The sequence below is a fragment of the Schistocerca gregaria genome, chromosome 7, assembly GCF_023897955.1.
Source record: "Schistocerca gregaria isolate iqSchGreg1 chromosome 7, iqSchGreg1.2, whole genome shotgun sequence".
NCBI lineage: Eukaryota > Metazoa > Arthropoda > Insecta > Orthoptera > Acrididae > Schistocerca > Schistocerca gregaria.
In genome coordinates, this window is record NC_064926.1 from 92,935,014 (window position 1) to 92,947,163 (window position 12,150).

Genomic DNA, 12,150 nt, shown 5'->3' on the forward strand with positions numbered 1-12,150 from the left:
AGATGTTAAATAGTGCTTCTTCACATGTAACTTACTTGGAATGCAGTGAGGTAAAGCTTTGTGTTGCACAGGAATTCGAATCCAGAACCTAATCGGATTGTTATCGAAGCACAATCAACTGTGACATATCGGATTTTCTCGGTAGCAGCTAGATGTTTAAACCAAAATGACGAGACGAAACATTAATTTTTTCTTTCCCAGGACTCCAACCCGGCACCTATCGCTATTATATTCTAGAGAACACGAACATTAAATATCGGTTTGTTACACCAGCAGCGACATGGGAGCATGTTTGAACTAGAAATAGCATGACGAAGAGTTTAGTGCTGACTGGGAATCGAACCTCACACATATCGTTGTTGACTACACACAAAGCGACGTGAGCTACCGAATTTTTCTCCACCAGCAGGCCGGAATAACTTCCTTGAACTTACAGTGATCACGCAAATAGTTCTGTCTCTCACTGGGAGTCAAAAATGTCAGATTTCGTTAGTGTTGACAACGAATGAAAATACATTAAAAATCAAAGTTATTATCCACCAGCAGATAGGTGTTCTCACGCTAGAGCTTGATGATATATAATGAAAACCTTATTGTCGGGCCAGGATTCGAACCTATTCACGCGCAATATGTGGAGATGTTGAGGAATCTGCAGTTTTGAACAAACAACAAGTTGTAGTCGAGCTGTATTGTTACGAAGAGAAATCCGCGTTAAGGGCGGTCTGAGTTGCATTCCCAGTTCATAACCAATTTAATCGACATACAGAAGCTCAAATAAAAGATGGAATAAGTGGCATGTGACCCCAAATTGCGTCTGTTTCGTCAATAGAAATAAATAACTAGTATAAGAAAGGTTACTGGTGATAGAGTTACTACACGTCACCACTCCTGACCTTATTGTGGTTCAACCTAACGTCTAATTGGTAGAAAAGGAATTTCATGTTTAATGTGAATTTCAGACCACAATGCCATTATAATGTCTTCAATTGGCGCAACCAGAAGAGAACATAATCTGTCTCTCCCCATCGAAAATCATCGGCAGAAGTTAGAATCGAACCCAGATTATAAGTATATGAAACTATTATTAAACCAACAGACCACCGAACCCTTTGCTGTCAGAACGCTGTTGCGCGACACTGGATGAGAATTGTAACACATAGGCTCCCTGTAGTGGTTTGCAGCATGTTCCGTACATACATGTACTTGGTTGACCGAATCGCCATGAACTGGCTGCCTCGGCTACCCACTGCATATATTCGACTCTATTTTGTAATCGCCCAAATAAAATCACGTAACTGCCACCTACACAGAACTGCCAACTCTGTAGGATGCAGACATTTAAGTAGGAAGTGTTCCTTTCCATTTGAGCTACTCCACTGCGCTATCTGTTTGTTGAAAACGTCGTGCAGTGGAAACAAAAGCTGTAACTGTCTGTCTCTCAGAAGTCTAGATCCGGCCATGTGCTTTACCTCATAGCACTGTGGAATGCGGAAGTTCTGGAAGAATTGTTATTGACTTCTCGAGGTGCTCCAACTACATGTGAGCCAGTGGTAAGTGCTGTGCACCGTAGATAACAGGTCGCGAGTTGAAGTACATTCCCTGCTTCTAACTGTGCATACGACACCTGTTGAGACACTAAATTCACTTCACATGAAATGGTAAAACCAAGAAAGTTAAAAGAATCTAATACAAAAAGATTCTCCATATATGTGTAGTCTACAACAGGAAAAGTTAGTGATCGGATTACTGACCTGAGCTTCACTGGGGCAGAGAATTGGAATCTACTAATTTTCGTGACATGGAGAGAAGAAATTATCGAAACAGACCAAACTGCTGAGGTCACTAGGGACAACACCCATCCCCGAGGGAGAACTCAAACCTCCGACGTGGGGAGCCGCTGGCAAGGTGCCCTAGATCGCGCAGCTGCCCCTCGCGGCTACGGGGAGAAGAGGGGTGCCCGAGTCCATAGGAGTTTGTGGGTTTAACTGGTTATCGCAGCTCCTGTATCCACCTGCACGTGCAGAGCTTTACGAAAAACCATAACATCAGTGAAAAGACTGTTTAGAGCAACAGAAATGGCCGATACAACCTTTACATCCATATCCGCTTCAGGATCGTCATGTTGAATTTTTCCTTTACAAAAAGAGGCAATGTGACTTTTTTGTTCCAATTATGACAGGTGGCTCAGTGTTTTGGGCAGTCTGTGCGCTCTTGGTTAATGAAACAATAAGGGCGGGACGGGAGCGTGGAACGCGTACGTTACTGTTTATTGGCTTGTTTATTTTGTTAGTGCGGCTGCTGTCCGGCTTGACAGAGTGATCGTGTGCGGGCCGCAGCGACCATATCTGCCCCCGGCAAACTGTCTAAACTTCGGTGCGGAGGATAGGGTTGGATAGCTGATATCTCACACCATGACTCAATTTAGTTACCAGCAGCGACACCTCGAACATCTGTACAGTAGTCAAAAACTCGGGGACGGGAGGATTTTCACACGGTAGGGCACACTCTCACACCTGACGATCCGAAGCCAAACAAATTACAGCATCTCTCATCATACGGACAGATCTCAGCATACGGATCTTGATTCGCATCGGTCACAATATGACAACGGCGACTTAACTCTTGGACCTCAGCCGCTCATGCTCGGTAGGACTGATGTGATTGCTTCCTACAGCAGTAAAAGTCGACCCGGGGAGCAATAACAAGGGTGCGCATACGGTGGCGTTTTGAAAGAAGACAGATCCTGTAAAGGGGTGATTTGACAAGGGACTTGACAGATTCTTAGCGATATCCATGAAAGGAAGAACGACGTAAAACAGTGTCAGTAATCGCAAAATCTTGAAAGCGTTGTCACATATATTTCTTGTACGCGTCCCATTCCTCTACGGACTCATCGTACGTAGAAAAGGGAAGCAGATAAACCATGGGGGCCGCGGAGAGTTAAACAGCAGGCGACACAGACTGAGGTGCATGCCGACTAGACAAAACAGAATCTTATCACTGAAACATCTGGGACTGATTGTCTAGCGCCTGCGACTGGTGGTTCAATGCCGTGGCGAATGATTCTTGCTGTTCGACCAAGCGATATAAAATGACCTCCGTAACACCATCTTTCATCGTGAGAATAAACGGAAGATCAACGAGAGTAGAAATTGGTGCGAAAACAGGACTACGTTCGTCGCGAGTGGTGTTGTATTTAGGTATGAGTACCACACGCCAGTAGACTGAACACAATTTTATTCCATGGAAGCATTAACAACTTGTACACAATATTTAAGGAACTTAACACAACTTTATTCCACAGAACAATTAACAAGTTGAACATCATATTTAAGTAACATTTAAAAGGAACCAGTTACGTACACGAAGAGCTGTAGCAACACCCATAGAGAACTCAGGCGGAGCGTAGCTCGGCTAGCATTTAGTAGACTGGCGCCCGTGGCGCGATATGACGGTGGTCTCTCTCTCTCTCTCTCTCTCTCTCTCTCTCTCTCTCTCTCTCCTCACACACACACACACACACACACACACGCGCGCGCGTCTGCGGACGACATAGCACTGCTGCGCTCGCGGCGTTATGAAAGTACGCGCACGAGTCACTGCAAAGACCATTTCTGAACATTGAGAAAGCGCGAAAGGCTGCGGATCAGTGATTCGCAGCACAGTAGACTTTTTCTTGGGTTAAAGAAGCTGTAACAAAGATTCCATAAATGTGTGGAGCTCAAGGACGAATACGTTGTTAAACAAAGAAGTTTTCTTCAGACCCGTAAGAACATTTTTTTCTTTATAAATCGAAGGACTTGTCCATACACCCCTCCTATTTCTTTTGTCAGACAAGCTTTTCTAGCTATCGCCAGTTTGCATATTATACCCGCTTTACTTCGCCCATGTCAGCTATTTTTCTGTTCAAGTATAAACAGCCTACTACAGTTCCTAATATAATTCTATCAGTATCGCCTGATTTAATTAAAGTACTGTCCATCAGTAGATTAGACGGGTAGATCACATAACTAATGAGGAGGTATTGAACAGAATTGTGGAGAAGAGAAATTAGTGGCACAAATTGACTAGCAGAAGGGATCGGTTGCTAGGACACGTTCTGAAGCATCAAGGGATCACCAATTTAGTATTGGAGGGCAGTGTGTAAAAATCGTAGAGGGAGACCAAGAGATGAATACACTAACAAGGGAACCTTCCCATCACAACCCCCTCAGATTTAGTTATAAGTTGGCACAGTGGATACGCCTTGAAAAACTGATAACAGATCAATCGAGAAAACAGGAAGAAGTTGTGTGGAACTATGAAAAAAATAAGCAAAATATACAAACTGAGTAGTTCTTGCGCGTGATATGCAACATCAAGGAAGATGCGAGCTAAGGAGCGCCGTGGTACCGTGGTTAGCGTTAGCAGCTGCGGAACCACAGATCCTCGGTTAGAATCTTCCCTCGAGTGAAAAGTTTACTTTCTTAATTTTCGAAAAGTTATGATCTGTCCGTTCGTTCATTGACGTCTCTCTTCACTGTAACAAGTTTAGTGTGTGTGTTTTGCAACCGCGAGCTATATTTGCTGGATTCATATTGCCCACAGAATACATCTCACGTATTTAATGCACTCTCGTCCAAAGTAGCGAACAGTCAGCCAGGGAGCCTCGTTAGCAGAAATACTCTCTCTTCCGTGGGCTGTAGTCGACTGACGTCATGTGTTTCGATGTTTGTTTAGATGTAGCGTCCCCATACTACGGCGCAGTTATTTCGCATCGGACGGACGGACGGACAGATAATAATTGTCTGAAAATAAAAAATTTAACTTTTCACTCGAGGAAAGACTTGAGCCAAGGACCTCTCGTTCCGCAACTGCTAACGGTAACCACGGGACCACGGCGCTCCTGAATGAACGTTCACCTTGATGTTGCCTATCTCGCGCCTGAACTACTCAGTTTGTATATTTTCCTCATTTTTTTCATAGTTCCACACAACTTCTTCTTGTTTTCTCGATTGATCTGAGTTCAGTTTTTCAACGCCTATCCACTGTGCCAACGTATAACTAAATCTGAGGTGGGTGCAATGGGTAGGTTCCCTTGTAAGCAGATTTAGGAGGATGTTGGTTGCAGTAGATACTGGGAGATGAAGAACCTTGCACAGGATAGAGAAACATGGAGAGCTGCAGCAAATCAACCTCTATACTGAAGACCAGAAGAACAACAACATAGCCGGCCTGTGTGGCCGAGCGGTTCTAGGAGCTTCAGTCTGGAACCGCGTGACCGCTACGGTCGGAAGTTCGAATCCTGCCTCGGGCATGGATGTGTGTGATGTCCTTAGGTTAATTAGGTTGAAGTAGTTCTAAGTTCTAGGGGAGTGATGACCTCAGATGTTAAACCTCATAGTGCTGAGAGCCCAGCCAACAACAACACAGTCCATTATCTGTATTTTCCTTTGCTGATCTTCGTCTCATAACTTTTTTGAGACACTGTTCGTTCCGTTCAATAGATTTTTCAAGTCCTTTTCATCTCTGACAGAATTACAATGTCACATGAGTTTCTTCTACCTAAACTTCAGTTTCCTTTTTAAAGTTTCTACTTGGCTTCTTGTAGTGGTTCCTCAGTATTCAGTTTGAGTAACATAGGTAATAGATTACACTCCTGTCTCGTTCCCACGTCACAAACTGCTTTCCTTTCATGTCTTTCGACTCTTCTAAGTGCACTGTGATTTCTGTATGTTGTACGTTCACAAACTTCCGTTCCACGCATTTAGACCCTCTCAGCTCCAAATTTCAGAGTGTGTTCCCCTCAACATCGTCAGAAGGTCTTCCATGATTGGCTGAATACGTGACAGCGAGTGGTGTGTGCGTGTTGCAGGCAAGGGCGTCAGCATCTGGGACCACATGCTGCACTCCCAACCCAACCTTCTATGATTTGCTGAATACGTGACAGCGAATGGTGTGTGCATGTTTCAGGCAAGGGTGTCAGCATCTGGGACCACATGCTGCACTCCCAACCCAACCTGACCGCCGACGGGCAGAACGGCGACGTGGCGGCAGACTCCTACCACCATTTCAGGGAGGACGTGCAGGCGCTGGTCGGACTGAACGTGAGCCCACTCTTCAACAAAGTGGTTCAAATGGCTCTAAGCTCTGTGTGACCTAACGTCTGAGGTCATCAGTCCCCTAGACGTAGAACTACTTAAACTTGAGGACAACACACACATCCTTGCCCGAGGCAGGATTCGAACCTGCGACCGTAGCAGCAGCGCGGTTCCGGACTGAAGCGCCTAGAACCGCTCGGCCACTGTGGCTGGTGCGCCCGCTCTGTGAACCGCTGTGGAGTGCGTGGCGGGATGTACTTACCGTTCCACTGCGCACGCTGAAATTAGTCTGCTCTGCCCTCCGCTGTTCCTGCGGGACTGATACGTGGGAACTCACCGAATATTCCTATATTTCTCACTTTAAAACTTTGCAAGACGGCCTGTGGCATCTCTCTTCAGGCGTCAGCGAGTCCAGGTCTCCCGGTATCCCCGTGGAATTCTCCCACGGTTGAAGCAAAGCTTTGGCCACTAGTACTGCCCTTCACTGCACGTCTTTACTGCTCTGTGGTAGTTCCACTGGGTATAGGTGCCATACTCTTGAGTAGATTGAATATATGTATTGAAATCTTTCCAGTTGTGTCTGTGATCTTGCAGTCATAGGATATTATTCTTCTGAGTTTCGTCAAGTCCACAATTTAACATTACAGAACATTTAAAGCACGTAGCCAATCATTGCATCATTTTGAATTCTTGTCAAAAACTGACTGGACAACCTATACGACTTTTTTTTGAGATGATATTTCGTTATAGATGATAAGTGTATCATGTGTAAAATTTTTTCTACCTCGTCATTAATGTAAAACACGGACAGCGATGCACCAACTAAGTCAATTTTCCAATTATAGAACACTTTCCCAGTGATACATTAGCAATTTCCTGATCAAATACATGAGTGTCTTAAGCAATTCGCGCCCGGGTTCCCGGGTTCGATTCCCGGCGGGGTCAGGGATTTTCTGTGCCTCGTGATGGCTGTGTGTTGTGTGTCGTCCTTAGGTTATTTAGGTTTAACTAGTTCTAAGTTCTGGGGGACTGATGACCATAGATGTTAAGTCCCATAGTGCTCCGAGCCATTTGAACCAGCCATTTCTTTATTGAAATTTTACTATTTTCAGTCCCTCTCTGTCTCTCTCTCTTTCTCTCTCACTCTCTCACGCACTCTCTCAGTTTTACTCCCCTTCTTTCTCTCTATCAATCACACTCACACACACACACACACACACACATATATTATATGTGTGTGTGTGTGTGTGTGATATATATGCACACACACACACACACACACACACACACACACACTATAACGATACACGTTCCATCACTCTCCTATGAAGTAGAAGGAGTAGTCAAAAATATGTTTCCATTTTGTGTTCCAAGAAATTCACGTCATTAAGAAAGTGGTCTCAGATGTTTTCGGATGAATACCTCACTCCTTACTGTGCCACGCTATAGCTGGGTGAAGGATAACGTAAGTCATTTCTCCTTCTAGTATCTGTTTTATTAATGGTATCTTTGTTGATGAAAAGCGATCGCCAACATTTTGATATAAAAAATCTAATATTATTCCTAACAAAAAAGTCACCAACCTTAGACATTTATCATAATCTGCAACATGTAGCTTCCAGTTCAAGGTCTTATTATTACCTACGGCTAATAACTTAATATATACTGTTTCATTTATTGATTAATCAACATGGATTGTTTCTAATAATGTAGTCTGATCCTCCGCAGTACATTTATAGTGTTTTATGTAAGTTCAGAGGTGGTCGTTTGCAAACCTTCAACAATTTTCAAGAAACCTTTGTTTCCATTTTGACGTGTTGAAGTTCCTCCGTTAGGTTTTGTCGCAGTTCCATTTTCATACGTCGCGTGAGTCTCACATTAAATTCTTGGTGAGGGTTTTTGTGTTACTGCACTTTCGCGATTTCTGCAGTGTTCATTACAAGTAACATAAATGAAAGACAACAATTTCTACGTAAACAAACGACTGCGGTAGTGTGTATCAGTTCTTCGTGAGAGAATGAGAAGCAGAAACTGTGTGGCAAACGTGAAGCTTCCATTTCGGAATTTTATCGAGTCACATGCAAGGAAAATTAAGGCAAGCTCTGGTTACCTTTGTACGTAGTCATCCTAGGTAATGTGGCCCCGCTGTGTGGCGGGGGTAGGACGCTAAACTACGGGCTTGGCGGCCCCTCAGTCCCGGATAGAAGATACACTTTTTTCTCGTTCCAGTCCTTGCAAGACGGCTGCAGCTCCACCCAGTCCGCTATCAAACCGAATATCGGGCAACTTTACCGGTGACAAGAGGCGCCCCTGGGGCAGCTGGGCTTGACACCCTCTCCCTCCCCCTCCTTGTGCCGTGGATAGTGAAAGACTGCATTCCACCGGCGGTCGGGGCAGAAGCCATTCAAGGGTTGAGCGCCACGGACACTGCCGCCTTACCTCTGAACTAGTAATCAAATATTACTGACATGGACATAAGTACCTTTCTCCATTTCATGCTCCAAATATCAATTTCCAAAAAGTCAGCTCCCCATATGAGTCCTCACAATCCTGTTCCTTCTGACCATCAGACTCGTCTACGTGATCATCGTAACGACATTGAAGTTACCTGCATTATTCTTGTTCGCATGTTAATGGAGAAACCAGGGACACCTACAGATGATGTTACAATAGAAATGGGTCAAGCTGAAGCAAAAGAAGTACCATACGCACATGCCAAATTATTCACAGTATGTCAGTGAACTAAACAATGCTGCAGTTCATCTCTTTCCCTGAACTGAAGAAGGGTAATAGATAACAAACTGCAAATCCATCAGCGTCCTTTACCACCTGCTGCCAACTGCAAAGAGAAATAATCGATTTTAGATGATCAAGCATGCTCTAGAAGTGGCCCAGTTGCAAAGAGATGAATGAAACTACAGGGCGAAACGGAGGCTACAGAAGATCAAGTTACCTGCGAATGGTAGATTTCTAGAAAATATTTGACTCAGTTTCAATAAAATCTGTACCCACTCACTTGATAAAGAAGGCGATGATCGAACCTCTTCTGATACACTGATGAATATATACAAGAATGTTGTATCTTCCTACAGGCCTTCATCAAGCTACTGGAAAATAAAATTTCAAGTGCCGTCAAGCAAGAAGATTTCTTATGATCAAAGCCGTTCTCAGCAATCACGGAGGAAGTTTTCAGATCCTTAGACTCAGGAAACTAAGAAGGGATACGTGTTGATGGAACATATTTGAACCACTTTCCTTTTGCTGATGGATTTTACTGTAGACCTCTAGTGCAGATGAACTTCCGCAAGAAAATAAAAAACTTAATAGAACACTCTCCTGAAGATAGCTGTACGTTTGCCGGCAGAAATATTGTTGTAAGAAGCCAACATGATCCGGCTGCAACCCCCAAACCGCATCGAAAGTTCAGTACGCCGGGGAAACGTCAAGAATCACGCTTAATACCACAAGTTTGAAAATAAGCTTGAAAATTAATTACAGTAAAATAAAAAATGTATAACCAAAGTAAAAGTGAAAATCGTATAAATTAACAGTCAAAACACAGAACGGAGTGTTAGTCTTTACATCTGCTGTAGTTGAAGGCACTGACTAGATAAACAGCAACATAAATCAAAAGAAGAGCAAAAAGTTAATGATAAGGCGGAAGACCGTAGTGCTTGAAAAGCCTAAGCGAATCCTTTATCCAGCATTGGTTTCCAAAAAAAAATCAAAGTTTTATCTCTTCTAGATGGATTTCAATATCTACACCGAATTTTTCTTTTGTTTCCTTTACTGCTTGCTCAATATACAGATTGAATAACATTGCGGAGAGGCTACAACCCTGTCTCACTCCCTTCCCAACCATTGCTTCCCTTTCGTGCCCCTCGACTCTTATAACTGTCATCTGGTTTCTGTACAAATTGTAAATAGCCTTTCGCTCCCTGTATTTTACTCCTGCCACCTTTAGAATCAGGAAGAGAGTATTCCAGTCAACATTCTCAAAAGCTCTCTCTAAGTGCACAAATGCTAGAAACGTAGGTTTGCCTTTCCTTAATCTTCCTTCTAAGATAAGTCGTAAGGTCAGTATTGCCAGTATTTCTACGGAATCCAAATTGATCTTCCCCGATGTCGGCTTCTAACAGTTTTTCAATTCGTGTTAGTATTTTGCGGCTGTGACTTATGAAACTAATAGTTCTCTAATTTTCACATCTGACGACACCTGCTTTCTTTGGTATTGGAATTATTATATTCTTCTGGAAGTCTGAGGATACTTCGCCTGTCTCGTACATCTTTCTCAACAGATGGTAGAGTTTTGTCAGGACTGGCTCTCCCATGGCCGTCAGTAGTTCTAATGGAATGTTGTCTACTCCCGAGGTCTTCTTTCGGCTCAGGTCTTTCAGTGCTCTGTCAAACTCTTTACGCAGTATCGTATCTCCCATTTCATCTTCATCTACATTCTCTTCCATATCTATGATATTGTCCTCAAGTACATCGTCCTTATATAGACACTCTATATACTCCTTCCATCTTTCCGCTTTCCCTTCTTTGGTTAGAACTAGGTTTCCATCTGAGCTCTCGATATTCATACAAGTGGTTCTCTTTTCTCCAAAGGTCTCTTTAATTTTTCTGTAGGCAGTATCTATCTTACCCCTAGTGAGATAAGTCTCTACAGCCTTATATTTGTCCTCTAGTCATCCCTGCTTAGCCATTTTGCACTTCCTGGCGATATCATTTTTGAGACGTTTGTATTCCTTTTCCTGCCTTATTTCCTGCATTTTTATATTTTCTCCTTTAATCGATTAAATTCAATATTTCTTCTGTTATCCAAGGATTAATACTAGCGCTCGTCTTTTTACCTACTTGATCCTCTGCTGCCTTTACTACTTCATCCCTCAGAGCTACTGTGCTTCTTTCCCCAATGCTGTCAATTGTTCCCTTATGCTCTCCCTGAAACTTTGTCCAACCTCTGGTTTAGTCAGTTTATCCAGGTCCCATCTCCTTAAATTCCCACCTTTTTGCAGTTTCTTCAATTTTAATCTGCAGTCATAACCAATAGATTGTGGTCAGAGTCTACATCCGCCCCTGGAAATGTGTTACAATTTAAAACCTGGTTTCTAAATCTCTGTCTTTCCATTAGATAATCTATCTCCTGGCTTCTTCCATGTATACAGCCTTCTTGTATGATTCTTGAACCAAGTGTTAGCTATGATTAAGTTGTGCTCTGTGCAAATTTCTAACAGGCGGCTTCCTCTTTCATTTATTAGCCGCAATCCATGTTCACCTACTATGTTCCCTTGTCTCCCTTTTCCTACACTCGAATTCCAGCCACACATGACTATTAAATTTTCGTCTCCCTTCACCATCTGAATAATTTCTTTTATCTCATCACACATTTCATCAATTTCTTCGTCATCTGCAGATTCGTGTCTATCTTGGCAAGAATAATGCGTTCACTATGGTGTCTGTTGTAGCTTACCCGCACGCCTATTTTTTTAGTCATTATTAAACCTACTCTTCCATTACGCCTATTTGATTTTGTACTTATAACCCTATATTCACCTGTCCAAAAGTCTTGTTCCTCCTGCCACCGAACTTCACTAATTCCAGCTATATCTAACTTTAACCTATCCATTTCCCTTTTTAAATTTTCTAACCTACTTGCTCGATTAAGGGATCTGTCATTTCACGTTCCGATCCGTAGAACGGCAGTTTTCTTTCTCCTGATAACAACGTCCTCTTGAGTAGTCCCCGCCTGGAGATCCGAATGGGGGACTATTTTACCACCGCAATATTTTACCTAACAGGACGCCATCATCATTAACCATACAGTAGAGCTGCATGCCCTCGGGAAATATTACGGCTGTAGTTTCCCCTTGCTTTCAACCGTTCGCAGTACCAGCACAGCAAGGCCGGTTTGGTTAGCGTTACAAGGCCAGATCAGTCAATCATCCAGACTGTTGCCCCCGCAACTACTGAAAAGGCTGCTGCCCCTCTTCAGGAACCACACGTTTGTCTGGCCTCTCAGCAGATACCCCTCCATTGTGGTTGCACCTTCGGTACGGCCATCTGTATG

At 43.3% G+C, this 12,150-nt stretch overlaps 1 protein-coding gene across 1 annotated transcript in view; it reads left to right on the plus strand.

Moving 5' to 3' along the window:
• Positions 1–12,150, plus strand: part of LOC126281575 (myrosinase 1-like) — a 113,226-nt gene that overhangs the window by 16,754 nt on the left and 84,322 nt on the right. Inside the window, exon 2 of the mRNA XM_049980652.1 lies at positions 5,953–6,086. Coding sequence (XP_049836609.1) covers positions 5,953–6,086 — 134 coding nt within the window. The remainder of the gene's footprint in view (positions 1–5,952; positions 6,087–12,150) is intronic.